General features: G+C 49.2%; 1 protein-coding gene across 2 annotated transcripts in view; it reads right to left on the bottom strand.

Annotated features, from left to right (window-relative positions):
- Nucleotides 1-446: 446 nt before the first annotated feature.
- Nucleotides 447-16,785, bottom strand: part of SNRK (SNF related kinase) — a 37,333-nt gene continuing 20,994 nt past the window's right edge. For both annotated transcript variants that reach the window (XM_090284584.1, XM_090284583.1), the window contains 4 exons: nucleotides 8,459-8,600; nucleotides 6,653-6,865; nucleotides 5,749-5,883; nucleotides 447-2,210 (listed from right to left, as the gene is read on the bottom strand). In XM_090284584.1, the coding sequence (XP_090140710.1) occupies nucleotides 974-2,210; nucleotides 5,749-5,883; nucleotides 6,653-6,865; nucleotides 8,459-8,600 (1,727 nt within the window). In that variant the 3' untranslated portion in view covers nucleotides 447-973. The remainder of the gene's footprint in view (nucleotides 2,211-5,748; nucleotides 5,884-6,652; nucleotides 6,866-8,458; nucleotides 8,601-16,785) is intronic.

The raw sequence follows: 16,785 nt of genomic DNA, 5'->3' as shown, positions 1-16,785 counted from the left end.
CAGCCTCATTACCAAACTCCTAGAAATCAAATCACTATATGTTTTTAAATTTACGGGGTTTTGACTTCGCCTACCTCTGTGTGTACCTTTAATTCCATATTCGGCCCTATCGTTTCTTCTATCAACATGGTTTTAAAGGAAACCCTGGGCTGTGCCCCACAGGAAGGAATTTACACAGAGCATCATTTTGTTCTGTTAAACAGACATATACTCTATAACTAGAGTTAAGACATCATCAGTTCACTTTACCACATTACAAAATAAGATTGTCTGCTTGTAATTTAGCACTACAGGGAAAGCTGCCTTATAAATCTAAGTACTTTATCTCACCTATTACAAAACAAGAAAATCTTTTTCAGTTGAATTCTAAGAGCCCAAACCTTTTTTCGCACTATAGCTTAAGACAAACAGGTGTGGGTCTGCTGAAATCGCGGCTGAAAGTTCCAGCGCAGACGCCGGCTGGCCTCGGCCGCCCGGACCTGGGGCCTGGCAGGCACGGGTCTGTGGGCTCCAGGCCTGCCGGCATCACGCCGTTATTGCTTTGGTCTGTCGCAGACACCAGAGTGTGCCTCGGAGCACGGAGTGTCCATACCACAGGAAGGTCGGGACAGAAATTTAGATTTTCCAACAAGGAAACAAAAGCATTTTCTCTCTCTCTAGGTTAAGTGCGGAACATCAAATTCCTAAGTGCTCTACTTATATTAGGTTCCAAATATACATTTTAATTTACTCCTGGTCATCCGCATTAAATTTATGAATGTAAAAATGACATAATGGACTTCTCGGCTGGAAAAGAAAGGTAGTGTCTAGCAGCAGCATGCACAAAGACCATGCATTGTCACGTCGCCAGGCGAACAAATGAGAAAGTAATAAATAATTGCCTGCTGTAAAATAGCAAAACCAGAGAGGAAACAGTGAAGCGAGCAGCCCTCACTGCCGGGAGCAGGAAGCGTCCGGTGGCCTGGCCCCGCCCTCAAATGACGTGGCAGCAGCTGGCCTGGCTGGAGGCGCACAGCAGCCCCTCCTTAGGGTTCCGCTGGATGTTCACAGAGATGGTCTTTTCACACAGAGGTAGCTGGAGCACGTTATTTTTCAGGTTCTTGCTCTTTATGCATTCTAACTCAGCTGTGCTGGCCGCCACGCGGTCAGAGAAGAACTTGATGCCGCCCACGGCCGCGGCCTGGCCCGCATTCCCTGCGGAGCTGATGCACATTTTCCACGTGGACTTCTCCTGGACCTTGACGCTGGAGAAGGGCAGGCCGTGCTGCGGGTCGAGAATGTACTTGGTGCCCCCGTGGAGCTGGGAGCCCAGGCACAGGCCCATGAGTTTGAGGCTCTGCACCAGCTCCCCCGCGCTGCGCGCCGCCAGCTGCGTGGCGTTGGGGTTGGCCGGGCCGGCGCAGCGGCGCGCGCTGCCGGAGGTGCCACCCGGGGCGCCCCCCGAGCCGCCCGACGCGCTGCCCCCGCCCGCGCCGCCCTCGCCGGGGCTGGCTCTGTCCGCGCCGCCGCTGCTGGGGCTCGGCTTGCTCTGGCCGCCCCCGCCGCCGCCGCCGTCGCCCTCGCTGCCCGGCGGCCCCTCGCTGCTGTCCCGGCGGTGCCAGGAGTAGGGGAAGCCGCTGTCCTTATCGAGGCGCCGGCGGCTCTCCGAGTCGTCGTCGCTGGTCTCCGAGCTGCTGCAGCTGGAGCCGCGGCCCTGGCTTTTCCGGCGGTGGTAGCGCTTGTGCACCGTCCCCGGGGAGGCGATGTTCATCTTTAGCCGGCTCAGCTTGGGAGGCAGGTTCTCATCCATGTCGAACTCGTCGTCCGACTCTCCTTCCTCAAAGATCTGGTTCAGGACCGGCGCGCTCTTCCTCGAGGTCAGGCGGTTGGTCACCGAGGGCTTCCGGCGCAGGACCACCTGCGTGGACAGGGACATGGGCTTCTTGTCCTCCTCGTCCTCCTCCTCGTCCTCCTCCACCCGGAACAGGCACTTCCGCCCGCTGGCCGCGGGTTTCAAGCTGGCAGGCGGCACCGCAGAGAGCGCCGGGCCGGCCAGCTCGGGCACGTCCTCTTTCTTGGCCGAGTCACACAGGCCTTTGCTCCTGTGGCCATTGAGGACGTTGTCGGCAGCCCGCGCAGGGGACTGAGGAACAGTCGCGTGGGACAAAGGAGTGGCCGTGAGGTCGTCCTCCAGGTCCTGGGGCACGTCAATCTTGGTCGGCCACGACTGCCTGCGGAGCAGACGGGAAAAAGACAAGCCGTGTGATAACATGCAGACCTGGCCAAAGGACATGCCATCATTCTTACTGGGACAAAGCGCACAGACTTGCTTGTGCACCCCGGAAGGCCAAGCGTGGTTCTGAAACAGGGTTCAGCCTCTGGCTTTGGCCAAAAGCAAAAAACTCCCTCCCAGCTCACAGAGAAGGGGCAAAGGGTGACTCGTTTCTCTGCAACGGTTTATACCACAAGGGAGTTGCCGCCAGAGCAAAACCCGGGCACCACACATATTCCATTCCTCTGGGTCTTAGATCACAACCTTTGAAGGTGTATTACTGCTAATAAAATTCACCTGAAATTTCCAGCCCTCCAGATATTATAAGGTGGTGTAAAAGTCTGGTATTTGCAAAATAAATGGAAACAGTTAAATGAATTTAAATGTGAGAATACTGAAGAGTCAGTGTACACCGACAAATATAAATCTCTTCATCAATAAAAAAAGTGCAGTAAGCTAAATATAAATATGTCTATTTTAAATGCCCACACCAGGGTCCTGGGTAGCAAATTCCACTATTATTTAGGCTTTCATTTTATTCCCCACTCTGGAGATACCCAAGTAACAAGAACACCGCTCAACAGCCAAAGAAGACTTTTGAAAATGAGGTCTCGGGCCTGTTTTGAATAAACATCTCGGAATCCTCGGCTGTCCTCTCTGCCCAGGGGCCTGGCAGACACCAGGCACATTTAAAGTGGCCACTTCCACACTGACATTTTCATTTCACACCAATTACGTTATCCTAGAAACACAACCCAATTAAATCTACAGCTTGATAAAACTTATAGGAATTTATAACAGACATCTTCCCCCGACTCAGAGCCTCATATTCTCGCGGGGACAGAGCGGGTCCATCTGCCATGGTCACTGCTGGGCGGTTTACAGAAGCTGAGGGCTCCGTCATGGTTTTGAGGTCAAGCAGCGCCTTGGACAAGTCACCTGTCTCCACTGACGGCCCCACCAGTGCCCAGGGAGCCTCATGGTCCCACAGAGCCGCACACACATCGCTTTCAGGCTGAGCAGCCGCTCAGCAGGTCACTCGGCGAGCCCTGGGGAAGCCCTGGGGTGGCACGAGGTGCTGGCCCGTCTGACTCACCAGAGCGGCAGTCCCTCCGCTGGAGAAGGATGGGGAAGGGCACGGACGTGGTGAAGGCTCTTGTCTCCTCCCCGCCCCACCCCCAGAGCCAAGATGGGGCAGGGCCACAGCTGCAGTGTCGCCATCAGCTGCTCGGGTTTACCTGAGTTAACCAGGCTGCTGAGTGGCTCACAGCTACTAAGCGCAGAGCTAAGCCCGGCACAGCCTGGGAGGAAAGGAGGAGACAGCACGCCAACGGGAACTGTGAGTCGCACGGACAGCACTGGGCACACTGACTGGGTGCTTACGAAGGCCAGCACTGCTGACAGCCAGACAGAAATTAACTCATTAATCCCACAGTCCCACGAGGTAGGTGCTCTTATCCCCTCTGTACAGATGAAGAAACCGAAACACCTGCCTAGGGTCACACAGGCTTGAAGACAGTGACATCTAGGTTGGATTCTGTGCTTACTGAACCCGCAGGGCAGCGGCCTCTCTCTGCGACCTCTCAAGCCCTCTGCACGAATGGACACCTGTGGTGGGGATGGGACCTCACCTCCTAGTCTCTCTCTGACAGGAAGCAGGTACTGAGCCTCTCCCGTGCTGAGGTCAGCTCCTGGGGGGACTTCCCAAGGCCTCTCCTACAGACAGACCACACCACGCTCCATCCCACACTGGCAAGAACCGAAGAGCACCCCCACTCTGTGTAGCTGGCTCCCCCTGGCTCCGGGGCCACCCCTCCCTGCTAACTGAACACCAGCCTCCTGACTGAGCACCGGTCACTCTGACCACAGGCACCCTCAGCAACAGGCCAAGTTAGGCCCAGGGTTTTGACAGTAAAGAAGAGGCAAGTGAGCAGACATCTACCACTCGCCAGCAGGCCCCAGGCCGCAGGAGGACAGAGGCCTTTAGGCATCGCTACTCCAGAGCCTCCAGCAGGCGAAGGAAAACCTGTGCGGAAGGCTCTGATGCTTCTTTGTAGCTACTGTTGGCTTTGCAAGTTCTAGAAGGAAGTGAGGCCAATTTATCTGAGTTACTACTTGATCACCTTTAGATTGAGCTCTGTTCTGTTTCACTGAACAGAAAATAGCTCAAATCCTCATATTCCCTTCTCCAAAAGACAGGGCTGGCCCCCTCGGCAGCCCGGCGTGCAGTGACACTCTGAGGCTGCGCTGTCCCACCAGTAGGCTCAGGTCAGGACTTGGGTGACCGGTCCTCTCCATGTCACCCTCCTGGTCTGTCTTGTGCCCAAGAGGCCCCTGGCTCCCTGCGGCCTGACCTCTTCCATGCAGACACCAGACAGAAGAACACACCCAGGACATAAATAAAGCTCCTAAGCTCAGTTTCCAGTTCCGACTCCTAACTCTTTAGCCACCCAGACCGTTCTCTGTCACTTCAGCAACCATCCGCACGCGGCAAGCTGACTGCAAGTAATTTAAAATGCAATGGTTTTCTTCCTCTTTTAAATGATAATTACATAGTCACACACATATATTCATATACAGTTGGATGTACGAGTAGAGAATTATTCAGAACCGGGAGCAGCCTTTGGTTTGTGAATCACTACAGTTCTGTGGGTTACTTTATCTGGATATGAATTCTAAATAAATTTCATCATGATGATATAGAAAGCAACTCTTATTATACTTTGATTTTAAATGGAAAGCTAACGTGGCAGAAGAAAAGAAACTGGGGAGGTGGGAGGAGAGAAGGAGGAGGGGAAGGAAGAGGGAGAGTTCGGGAAAGGAAGGGAAGGGAGGGGGAGGAAAAGGGGCAAAGTATTCCTAGGATGACAGCGAACACAGGGAGCCGGGCCGGAAGTCCTTCACAGGTTTTAAGTCACTGGTCCCTCACCATCGCCCCAGGAGGGAGACGGTGTTATTACTCCCATTTCACAGATCACGAAGCTGAGCCACAGAGAGCTCTAAGTGACCGTCCCAGGCCAGGCAGCCAATAAACCAACTAGCTGATCTGACTGTCAAACCCTGACATCCTGAGATTAACATATTGGCCCAGAAATGCCTTGTTATTTTAAAAAATTATTTCAAATAACAGGAAAAATCTGACCTTGTTCCTGGAATAAAAAACTAAAGAAAAGAATACATTAATACACATCAGACCTAAAAGAGTTCAATGAAAATAACTTGCAGACACCCTGGCTTGTGACTGCCTCTCCAAACATGTGTTCCTGGCCAGGCCGGCAGCCACACTGAGCCCAGGAGGGTAGGGCGTCCTTGGTGACAAAGAATCTAAGTCCTCCCACTCCCCCCCCCCCCCCGCACATGGAGAGCCCCCACGTGGCTTCTCCAATGAGGCCGTTGTCACAGTTCATGCTCTCTCGCATTAAACAGACAAACAAACAAGCAAAGTTCACTATTGCAAAACGTTAACTTACTAAAATCAGTGAAGATTTTTTTCTCACCTAAACTGGGCCTTGATGTTGCTGGGGCTTGCAGACCTGGTTTGTATCTCTTTCTCTTGCTTTTCCCGCAGGATCCTTTCCGCAAGCAAGAAGTACGTGGCTGTGATGTGGTTGTACCTGTTGGTTTCCAGGGCTCTGAGGGAGACAGGGAGGGTGAACACAAGCCACATCAGCTGATTTTTTACAGGCAGAACTGTGGCCCCACCCCAAGTACAAGCAAAAGAAATCCAATGACTTGGAATCTTTAAAATTATGCAAGATCACAAACAAGAAAAAAAACCTGAAATTCTAGAAAACAATTGCCTAAAAATATTTAGTAAGGAAAGGCCAAAATGCTGAAGGCAGCGGGGTGGATGCCGGTTTTAGATGCGGGAACGGTAACAAGGCTTCCGAGGATGGACACGCCATCCGAAAGGTGCGTCCGCGCGTTGGCGGTTACTTTCAGGGTGCGGGCGTCCCCGCTGCCACCAGAAGTATGCAGCGAGTTACATGACTCTGCACTGCAACACTAACACCAGTCACGAAAATCAGGGCAAGGGTTTACATCACGCTCTCCGCATTTACTGGGCTTTTAGGCACTGATGAATCGTTAGCGTAACTGCGAGCCTGACATCAGCACCTTCTTGGTCAGTGCGTTCGCTCATCCATCTCAGAAGTAATGCCCTCCGCAGGCCTGGGGCGCGGAGCTGCTGGCGGCAGAGGCCCTCGGGGCACGTGGTACCAGAATAAAAACAAGGGGACAAAACCTACGAGCCAGGCCCTGGGCCGGGAACTCTAGATAAAAGGCACAGCCCTGCCAACTGGGATCACTGTCCACGACACAGTGTCCACAGGCCCTGGCAAGGACAGAGAGAGTCGCTCCAGGAGCCCCGACCGCGGCCGGGACAGACGGGCGGCGACCTACTCGACGATGGCGTCTCGGTCCGCGATGTCCCCGAGCACCATGCGCTGGATGATGCCGTTGTGCTCCTCTTCCGAGAGGTTCTTGTACGACACGAGGGGGATGTTATACTTGGTGGCGGGGGAGGGGTCCACTCCCTGAAGCCAAGGATGGTTTTCAATCTCTTCCAAAGAGGCCCTCCTCTTAGGGTCCCTCTGCAGCATCCGGGTGATCAGGCTGGAAAGGGAGGGAAATCCATCGTTAAATCAAGTGTGGGTAGCTCTTTGAAAAAGACTAATAAAATAATAAACCTCAGGCAAGCCTGCTCAAGACAAATATAAGAGAAGGCAAAACATGCCAACAGCGGAGTGAAAAAGGGCAGCATCCGCACAATCCATAGACTTTAAAAATATGAGGCTAGTATAAATACTTGAGGCCAGCAAATCTGAAGATTTAGATAAAATGAGTTTCTTGAAACACATAACAGCAAAATTGACACAGGAAGAAGTGGAAAACTGAATGGTCGAATGATTATTAAAGATAATTCCTCTATGAGGAAGACAGAGAGGCTTCTAAGCTATGGGAACTGCCCCATTCCTTAAGCTGGACAGTAGGTACAGAGGTGTTCATTTTATTACAGACACATCTGAAATATTCCTGTGAATAATATATTTCAATATAAAAGTAAGTTGAGGTTTTAGTTTTTCCATAGGGGCTGTGGACCACTCCCTGAATTACAAATATTTAACGGGCATACAGCATACACCCTGCTCCCTGGGGTAGAGTAACAGCAATAAGGGCATAAACATCACCACCATCAAAATTCCTATCCAGTGCCTCCTCTGTGCTAAGAACTGAGCTAAGAGCTTTATATACATTCATTTACTTCCAGAAAAATCTAAAAGGTAGGTTCCAGCATTCTCACATCATTGGGAAAGGGAGAAGCTAGTATTTGAATCCACAGAGTTTGAATGCCTAAGTTCTTAACAATCCACCACGTGGCCTAAGGTGGGGCTCGCTCTACTTGGAGAAAAAAATTCCTCAAGCTATCAGATTTCCTTCTCTTTTTTTCCTAATTACAGTTGACATCAATACTATATTACTTTCAGGTGCACAGCATAGTGGTTAGACATTCATATAATGACAAAGGGCTCCCCCTCAATGAGTCTAGTATCTACCTGGCAGCGTAACAGTTACCAGCTGATGGGAGAAACTCAGAACTGTGTTACTACAGCAAAATCCTGAAGCACAGTAGCTATCATCTCAGCTGGGCTAGTTTATAAATATCACCCATAATGTCAATGGAACACTGAACTTCCCACAGTCCCTTTATTCCACTGTATGCCTCACTACACATATCACAAGACTGTGTAGCACTCTAATTCCAAATAAATCAGCTCGGATGTACTTTTGGTTGCCGGCTTCCCGTAGTCACATACACCAAAACAGCTCTTCAGTGTGTGGGTACAATTATGACACACTATGTAAATCCTAAAATGGTGTGTTGATGATCTACAAACTCTTCTCTGGAGCTTAAAACAATTCTGGGTGGTTGCACATTTTGCTGATGCAAACAGAGAAAAGTAGCTCTCGTGGTGATGTCTCATTTCAAGTGAAAGTAACCCCCACTCCTAGAGGCTGAAGAAGCATGTAAGGAGTTTCTTAAACACTGGCACATTTAAGAAATAAAGTAACACATTCTGTACTCTAATATTAAATTTCAAATCATATTCTGGGATTGACTTCCCTCCACATACTTAACAAGAGCAGAAATATTAAGTTCAAAAATTCAGATGAACCCAGATACCCACATCCTTTTTTTCTACTTACTCTTTGCACTCCTTTGACACACGGGACGGTACTGTGTATTTACAGTCCATGATCATGGTCAGCGTTTCGCTGTCATTGGCCTCTTGAAAGGGCGGCTGCCCGCACACCAGCATGAAAAGGATCACTCCCAGGCTCCATATGTCTGCACATCAAAGACATACTGTTAAATATTGGACGAGGCAGAAAACCAAAAACTCTCGAGGAAAAGTAGACTGACAGTATTATTTTATTTTGAACAATCCAAAGCATTTATATCTCAAAGTAAAAGGACCTAGGGAAGAAAAGTTAAGCTCCAATAAGGCAGAGAAGGTATCTGTCTTGTTCACTATTTTTATATTCTCTGAAGGTCCAAGCAAGTGCCAGCCAGGCACACAGTGACTGGTCAATAAATGTTTAATGAAGAGATGAATTAATTCGCTTGTTAATGGCAAGAACACCAACTGGAAAGTGCCTATCAAGGTTCCCAGGCTGAAGGACGTGCACAGCTAGTTCCCATTACATCACACACAGGCGATAAAACTAAGATGTTAATACTCTTGAGACAAGAAAAGGATTTTGCCTAAGGTCACAATTATCTCTGTTGTTCTTTACCTCAATCCTGGAGAGATAACCACCTTGTATAACTCGTGATCATTTTACTTCTTTACTTTTAGAGAGAGGGGAAGGGAGGGAGAAAGAGAAGGAGAGAAATATCCATCGGTTGCCTCTTGTACACGCCCCTTCCAGAGACTGAACCTGCAACTGAGGCACACGCCCTGAGCAGGAATTGAACCGGAGAACCAGTCAGGGCATTTTGTAGATGAGAAAATTAAAGCTTGAAGGGGAGAGAAATATTCCTGGGCTGTCAGTGAGGAAACAGACTGGTTATGTATTATCTGAGAGGACAGAACTAGGAATGAAGGTATAAGTACCCAGAAGCCACACCTTGGCTTAAAAACAGCAGGACCTACTTAATAAAGCTGTTAAAACCCTGGAAAAGGTAGTAAGTTTCCCGTCACTAGAAGGTTTCCAGCAAAGGCCGGGCAAACACCGGCCTAACCCCTGCACTGACTGTAAGGCTGGACTGCTGGCACCTGAGGACTCTCCCAACTCTAGTAATAGAATGACGCTCACCATAGCAAGTAACGCCTTCCTTCTTGCTGTTACACAAAAGGCAAAGCCATGAAGCAGATGGAAAAATGATGTCTTTTTCAGATGAAAAAAAGAATAAATCCACTTAGGAAAAGTATCATATAAATTAATTCATTCCAAAAACTGAAGTATAGACATCGATTATACAAACATACACATATGTGATAAATTCAAGAAGCTTTCTAGACCCCAAAATGCTTAGGGGAGAGTGGAGGACCACACCACATGGGCTTTGTGACCTCATCTGTTAACACCCAACTGCTGTTTTCACCTAAGCTTCAGCACCCCAAATAATGCAGGTTCCATGTTATTTTCCGGGAGAATTAAAACGTGTTAATAAAATACCTTTTCCTCGGTCCAAACAAAATAAAGAGGGTAATAAAGGCACACACTGGTTTTTTTATATGTACAATAGATTTTACTAAGGATGCTCCGACTGAAGTTAGCAAAGCAGATGCAAAAATCTACTAAAATGAAAACATATAAACGAGAATGAAAGGGACCGAAGGAAGACTCAGTCAGCCCGAACTCTTGGCCCTGCAGTGTCCCTGAGAGGTCTGCCTGGCACCGCTGGCTGGGCACATGAGTTACCGGCCCTCCCGCTCCAGGACAGTTAGCTGGCTCCGCACGCTGTCCCACTCAGTGACTCGCATTTCGTTACCTGGATCTCGGGAGGCAGAGGGTCGTTCCCACTCAAAGTCTGTTCCTTAACCATCCAGTGAGAAGAACGTATCACCCCAAAAGTACCTTATTAAGACTCTTAAAGGAAATTTATATAGGTTGATGTTTAACTTAAACCCTCTTTGTACAACCTGAACCTTCTATTATTAGTCACCTGCCCCAACTCTCTGTGAACAAGTGGCAATTACAATTATTCTCTCTTTACTGCACGGGTCCCTCACTTTACAAAACAGAGCTATTCTGGAAACCAACTGCAGTGTAAACTGGCCTTTTCAGTAATATTCATTACACACAAGGACTGAATTCATTTTTCACCAGGATGTTGCTTACAGCACACAAGTGGCTGTCTCCTCCCCAAGGAAGCGGGGATTTTAAATAGCTTCCCAAAAATGGGCGTGAACATAAAAATTAGGCTTAAAATAAAATTCTTCTTTTGTTGCTAAAATATTGACAATGTCTAACACTACTTTACCACTATACCCAAAGCTAACCATGAATATGTATTGTATTTGAGATACAATAAATTCATATCGTTCCATATACATCCTACAAAAGCAATTTTTATAAAATGAATTTGGTTACATGATTTCTTGTATCACCTCACACTGTAACTGCAGATAAAATAGTTGGTTTTTTGCTTTGTCCCTAAGCTAAACTGGAGGTGGTATCTGACAGGCAATTACAAAAAACTGATGGCTTAAAAATATGATGAATAATATAAATATTAACGAATGATTACCCCCAATCCCTATCTGGTTAAAGAAAACGTTTCTTTTCTGTTAAATATCAACCTCAACAGCAACAAGGAAGTCCAACTATTTGGAAATGTTCTCTTCACGATCACTTGCCCAAGCAAACCAGCGCCCTCTGCTTGTTGGAAGTGATGCGGGATTGACTGGAAGAGCTAAAACAGAAAACCAATGTAAATGCGTGTACTGTTTCCAGTTAGGGCCCGAGTAACTTCTGAACGTGGAAACACAATTTGGGAAACGAGGACATACAATGACAGGATCGAAGCATTAAGCTGGGAAGAACAGCGCTGTCACTAAGAGGGCAGAGTTTCGGAAGGCGAGTGACCCTCCCGCTGAGACGCCATGATTGTTCGGGGCCCATTTATCCCATTCACTTTGTTTGCAGACTTCTTATTTCTCTTCGTCCTTTACTTTTTGTCTTTGAGTCATTTTACTTTTTCATCCTAACAGCCAAAGGAAAGATAAATAGGGTCCCTAAACGAACACAAAGCGGTATGACTTTAACCAGGTTATGTGAAAATGCAGCCCCCAGCTTTAACGCGGGAGCAGTAACAGTAATCTGCTTCCTCTTCAAGTTTCTGTGCACGTGGAGGGATTGAAATGGAGTTCAGGCTAAATCCTCAGGGCAGAGCCCGGCACCCAGGAAGCGTTCTGGGGAGGCTGCTGCCACCTGCTCCCATTCAAGCCTGCCAGGCCCCAGTGCAGCACAAAGGAGAGAGAGAGAGAGAGAAAGAGACAGAGACACAGACACCCTGCCACCCTCCTACCCCCCACCCCCCGCTCCCACCCTTCCAGCGCTTCAATCCGCTGTGAGAAACAGACAGGAGGTAACCGAAACAGCAAGCACGTAAGCTCATGAAGGCACAAAGCCAACAGAGAGAAGAAAAACGCCCAGAGACGGGAGAGAGGAGGCGGTGATCCAGGAGCTTGGGTCTCCAGGACCAGACAGCTGGCGTTACAGGGCTAAGAACGGTGTCCAGAAGGACCACCTACCACGCTCCCCCCTACAAATGGGGATGGAGGTGGTCATTGTTTTAATAAAAATTCATTTTAGTAGGTATTTTTAATTATCTTTCTCCATTAAAAAAACAACAACACGTGCTAATAAACTTCAAACTGCCCAGGTACAGATCAGGGCGTCAGCCTGAGATCCTAGGCCCACAGGGACCCACTGAGTCTGCAATGGGGGGTGGGGGTCAGGAGGTGGAACGAGGACTTCACGTTCTCTCCATTTCTTAAAAATGTTGATTAAAGTCTCTATTCATAGTAAAGGCACACAGGTTAACAGACATCAACCATCTGAAAAATCACACTTAATGTTGATACTATTTGAGCATGTTGAGATTTCAGACCTAGCTATATAGACCCTTGGTTAGTAAAAATGGAAAAAGAATATATCACAATAAATACAATTTCTGTGGTTAAAAAAAAATCTTCCAACTCGTGGAACTGTGGGAAGGGGTGGAGAGATAATGCAGTCTTCGCTAGTATAAAGGGTGGGAGTTACTGGTCCCCCAAACTGGTTCTCAAATTAGCTGGAAATAAGATCACAAAAATGAGCCCGGAAGTCTCACCTGCTAACATTCAGCAGGTCCAGTTACAACAAAATTGAATCAGACTATTTCTCATGTTGGGGTGGAGTTTATATTACAAACTTCACTTTAGGCAGGGTAACGAAAGATCAAAATGAAAACAAAATAAAACAACGTGCTAATGATTAATTTGAGAACAAGCAGTTGTCAAAGCGAAGGGGCAGGGAGAATGTCCTGACCACTGATTTTTTAAGTCATATCTGAAGTGAATTAGCTAGACAGCGAAAAGAAAGAACAAGGTTTAGAAAGTAAAAGAAGAGGAACGACCAGAAGTAAGGTTTAAGGTAGAAACTTCTATTTTTGTCTCTTCTGAACAGTGTAGCCATGACTCACAAAGGGGCCACAGCAACAGGACGTTCTGAAACCACGACAGACAGAGCAGGGACCAGCACCATCCCCCACTGACAACCGGCAGGATTCACGCCACCACCTTTCAGTCCCCGCTGTGGTCACCAGCAAGTGGCACGTGACCCACACCAACACCACGGGCAATGCCCCCGCAGGACAGTAAGGGTGGCTGCGGGCGCCGTGGGCCCCGGGAGTTCTCGGCGGGAACCCAGGACCTTGGCTTCCTGTGTGATACTCAGAAACCTCAAGTCCGTGCTCTACTGACCTGAATTCCTGTCTACACAGTAAGAACTACTCCTGGCGGTCAAAATCAGCGAGGGCTCTAGTTCCTGAAGACTCTTTCCCAACCAGACCAGTGGCTGGTTCTAAGGGACATGACTGGAGACCCTTCTGAAAAGAGAAAACGGTCAGGTCAGCCGCACCAACGGTGGAAGAATGAAAGCAGAAGAGGAATGGAGAACTGGGACAAGTCCTTGTCTTAGGGTGTCTCTACTAGTCCTGGTTTAATCAACATTCTAGTCAGAAGCAAAGATTTATTACTTCAAAGGAATTATTTCTTCTCTTAAAAAAAAGTAAGTATAAGTGACATTATCTCATCTCTACTTCAAAAAATGTCTTCCCCAGACTGCGTCCATTTAAGCGCTAAATGCCCCGTGGGGACTTGGAGAATCCACGCTGCCCAGACTCGCTCGTCCTCTTTCACCCAGACCCACCTGTCCCCATGTGCGTTCCAGCCTGGTCAGTGGCAACTCCAACCACGCAAGACTTTGGAGACACCTCAGACTGGACATTCTGCGGGTCCTCTGACTTGCAGATCAGGGGGATCCTGCCACTCCTGCCAGAGCCTGTGTTCAGGGCCCTCCCAGGCCCTCCCTGACCCACATCCTCCCTGCGGTCTGCCCATCCTGCCCTCCCACCTGCCGGGCTGGGCCCCCGGGCGATTCAGCACCATCCCTACGGGCTTCGGTCACAGACGCTCTCCTGTTCTCTCCTTGACTCGGAGGGCCTCGAAGGCAGAGCGCCCCTGAAAGGCAGATGCAGCAGAGGGAGGTGTAGGGTACAGGGCAGGGGTGGCTATTCACACCCTTCAAAGAACAACAGCTGAAAGGGAAGAGTAAGACGGGCTCCTTGGAGTGTGTGTGATGGGGAGGGGGGGCATCCAAAGACAAGCTGCAGTTTGTTTTAGTTGTGGAAGGCCTTGTGCAAACTTGTTTTACAAGTCAAAAGAAAACAAGAAAAAGTTCAAGGAGTCAAAAGGCTATCAGTCACACGCTGCGGGCCTGCACAGGGCAGCGCAAACCCAAAGCAGAAAAGAAGCCAGCTTTCCCACGCAGCCCTCTCTCACCAATAACTTGACATTTCTGATCTCAGGAGAGTTGGGAAGTGACCTTGACAAACAGATAAGCCAGGCTAAAACATGACAGTGTCTAATTTCTTTCAGGAGAGACCTGGGTTCAAATCCTACTCTGGCCATTCAATAGGCTTTGCATTCGTGGCCTGGCTTCTACACATCTCAGTTCTCTCCTCTGTAAATTGTGGACACTGCCCCCATCTGAGAGGGTGTCCAGGCACACAGTGTGACACATATCACTGCACAGCCCGCCGGGATAACAAACATGGTGACCTTGAAGTACAGGAGAGGGCCTGAGAGGGGAAAGCAAAAGGGAGTTTGTACTTTCTATTCAATATATTCCTCTATTATTTAAATTATAAGAACATTCATTTATTACTTGCAAAAAATTTAAAAATTAGCTGTGCTTAACAGATTATTATGATGTATACATATACATACACAATCTGAGGAAGCACACAGCTCTTTATAGGAAGATAAAAGGCAGTAAAAACCTGGACAGGCTCTCTGCTCACTGAGACAGTGACTGTCAACCTGTGCTCTGGGGACACTTGGTTCAGCAAGGTTCCCGCATGGATTCATAGACCAGTCTCTCCACAGCATGAATAGCTACAGCAGCAATTATTTTCATTGTAATTTTTAGCACAAGTGACTTCCTTCAAGGATTTAAAAAACTCAAATATTAAACTCACTGATGTTTAAAAAAATCCCTAACAGTCTTATAAAATGTGATGAAAGAAAAGAGGAGGGGCCGGATTATGGGGCCACAGAATCTCCACCTGAAGCTGCTGTCCGGGTGGCCCCTCGGTATCCCAGGGTCTAGGCCGGGACCTCGGTCTCATGAGGCCAGGGAGGGGTCCAGGAACATGCTGCTGGCCTTTGCCCCACGAGTTCTAGTTCCCCGCTTGAGGACAAACCTGAGGGTTCTCAGGGCACTGAGGACACTGAGCTGGGGCCACTGCAGTCCCCCACTTTGGGTATGTTCCCAGTGCATCAGTCTGGAGGCTATGCCTGCCTTGAAATTCCCACCCGGCCAAAACAAGCCCTCCAGCTATTTCTAAACACTGCGGTGAGGCAAGAATCAGTTACAAATTTGTACCTTCCCCAAATCAGACCTTTCTAAAAAGACCTCATGAGAAAGGGCTTCATGGTGGTCCCTCAGACACCTGAGGGTCTCCAGAGAGAGGCAGCAGCTCTCGTCGGACCCGCAGGGAGTCTGGATCTCATCAAACTGACACGGAGGAGGCAGAAACGGGAGGGCCGTGTCAGCGCGGAGGGCGCCCACCGTCGAACTCTGTGAAGAGGTTGAGAAGCGTGTAGATTTCCATTTCTTAAGCTCATCACTGCAACATTTACTCATTTAAACAAACATTCAGGGCCTGTCCTGTATGCCGGGTGATGACAGGACACAGATAAGATATAAACACACACACAGTTCCCTCTCAAGGCCCTGCTATTGAGCAAGTGGGGGAAGCGAGCCATGTGCAGTGCGCAAGCCTGGGCACCGCCCCATCCAATTCCAGAGGGAAGAGGCGATTGGGCATGTGCCCTCTGCACGCCATCACCCTCTTTTTATAGCTGCCACAAGCCCTCTGTCCCTTTCATCCAGCAACCCAGTGTGCCTGCTCTGCGCCGGGCTGTGTCCCAGGCACCAGGCCTCCGGGCGTCCGCAGAGGGGGCCTCACGCCGCAGTCTTGTTCCCCCATTCCCCAGACCCCGCCGCTCATCCTGCGGTCCTCCAATCATTCTGAACTCAAGTTTTAAACTATTATATTAGGCACTGTTGTGTGCTAGCCTGGATGTAATTTTGAACACTTCACTAACGTATCAAGATAAATTAGGCAAGTCAATGTTTTCCAAAGACAGAGTAGGTGATACAGAGCCCGTGAGGGACACGCATCCGGGACCCCAGTGCTGCCTCTGCCCATGCACGGGGCTCAGCTCCGTGGCCCCTTGGTCTGCGTCGGCTCTCCAGGTTGTCTACCCGAGTCACGTTGCCCTGTGAGGACCTGACTGACAGGCGCCAGGGCCCTTGAAAGACGTAAACCCAAGAAGTAACTGCGCTTGTTAATGTTCTTGTTGCCGAGAAGCCATTCTGGGAGTCGGGACAACTCCAGGACCACACGTGCCACTCCCTGGCATGAGGGGATGGGGTTTCCTCAGAAACTGTCCCTGCCTGGTCCTACCAGGGCCACCTCAGAGTGAGCACGGGGGGCCAGCAAGCACAGCGCCGCACACGCCAGCAGACACGCGTGGTCTTCAGCAGCTCTTCGCGCCCCGACAACAGCTGCACGCGGCCCCCGTGCTGAGTGTGAGCAGCAATGCGCCTCTGACTAGCAGGAGTCCAGGTTCATGGCGTGAACATCTGCTCCAACTACTGACCTTCTGTCCTGCAGACTAGACTTCCTTCGGCAGGTTAAGGGTTCCCCTACTCCCTGCTTCCCGCACGCACCTTAAAAAAGGCCCAAGCAG

This window comes from Furipterus horrens, unplaced genomic scaffold (assembly GCF_987537825.1).
Source record: "Furipterus horrens unplaced genomic scaffold, mFurHor1.1.pri manual_scaffold_7, whole genome shotgun sequence".
In the NCBI taxonomy this organism is placed as follows: domain Eukaryota; kingdom Metazoa; phylum Chordata; class Mammalia; order Chiroptera; family Furipteridae; genus Furipterus; species Furipterus horrens.
Note: the sequence above shows the minus strand (reverse complement) of the source record. Positions and strands in the feature narration are given on the sequence as shown.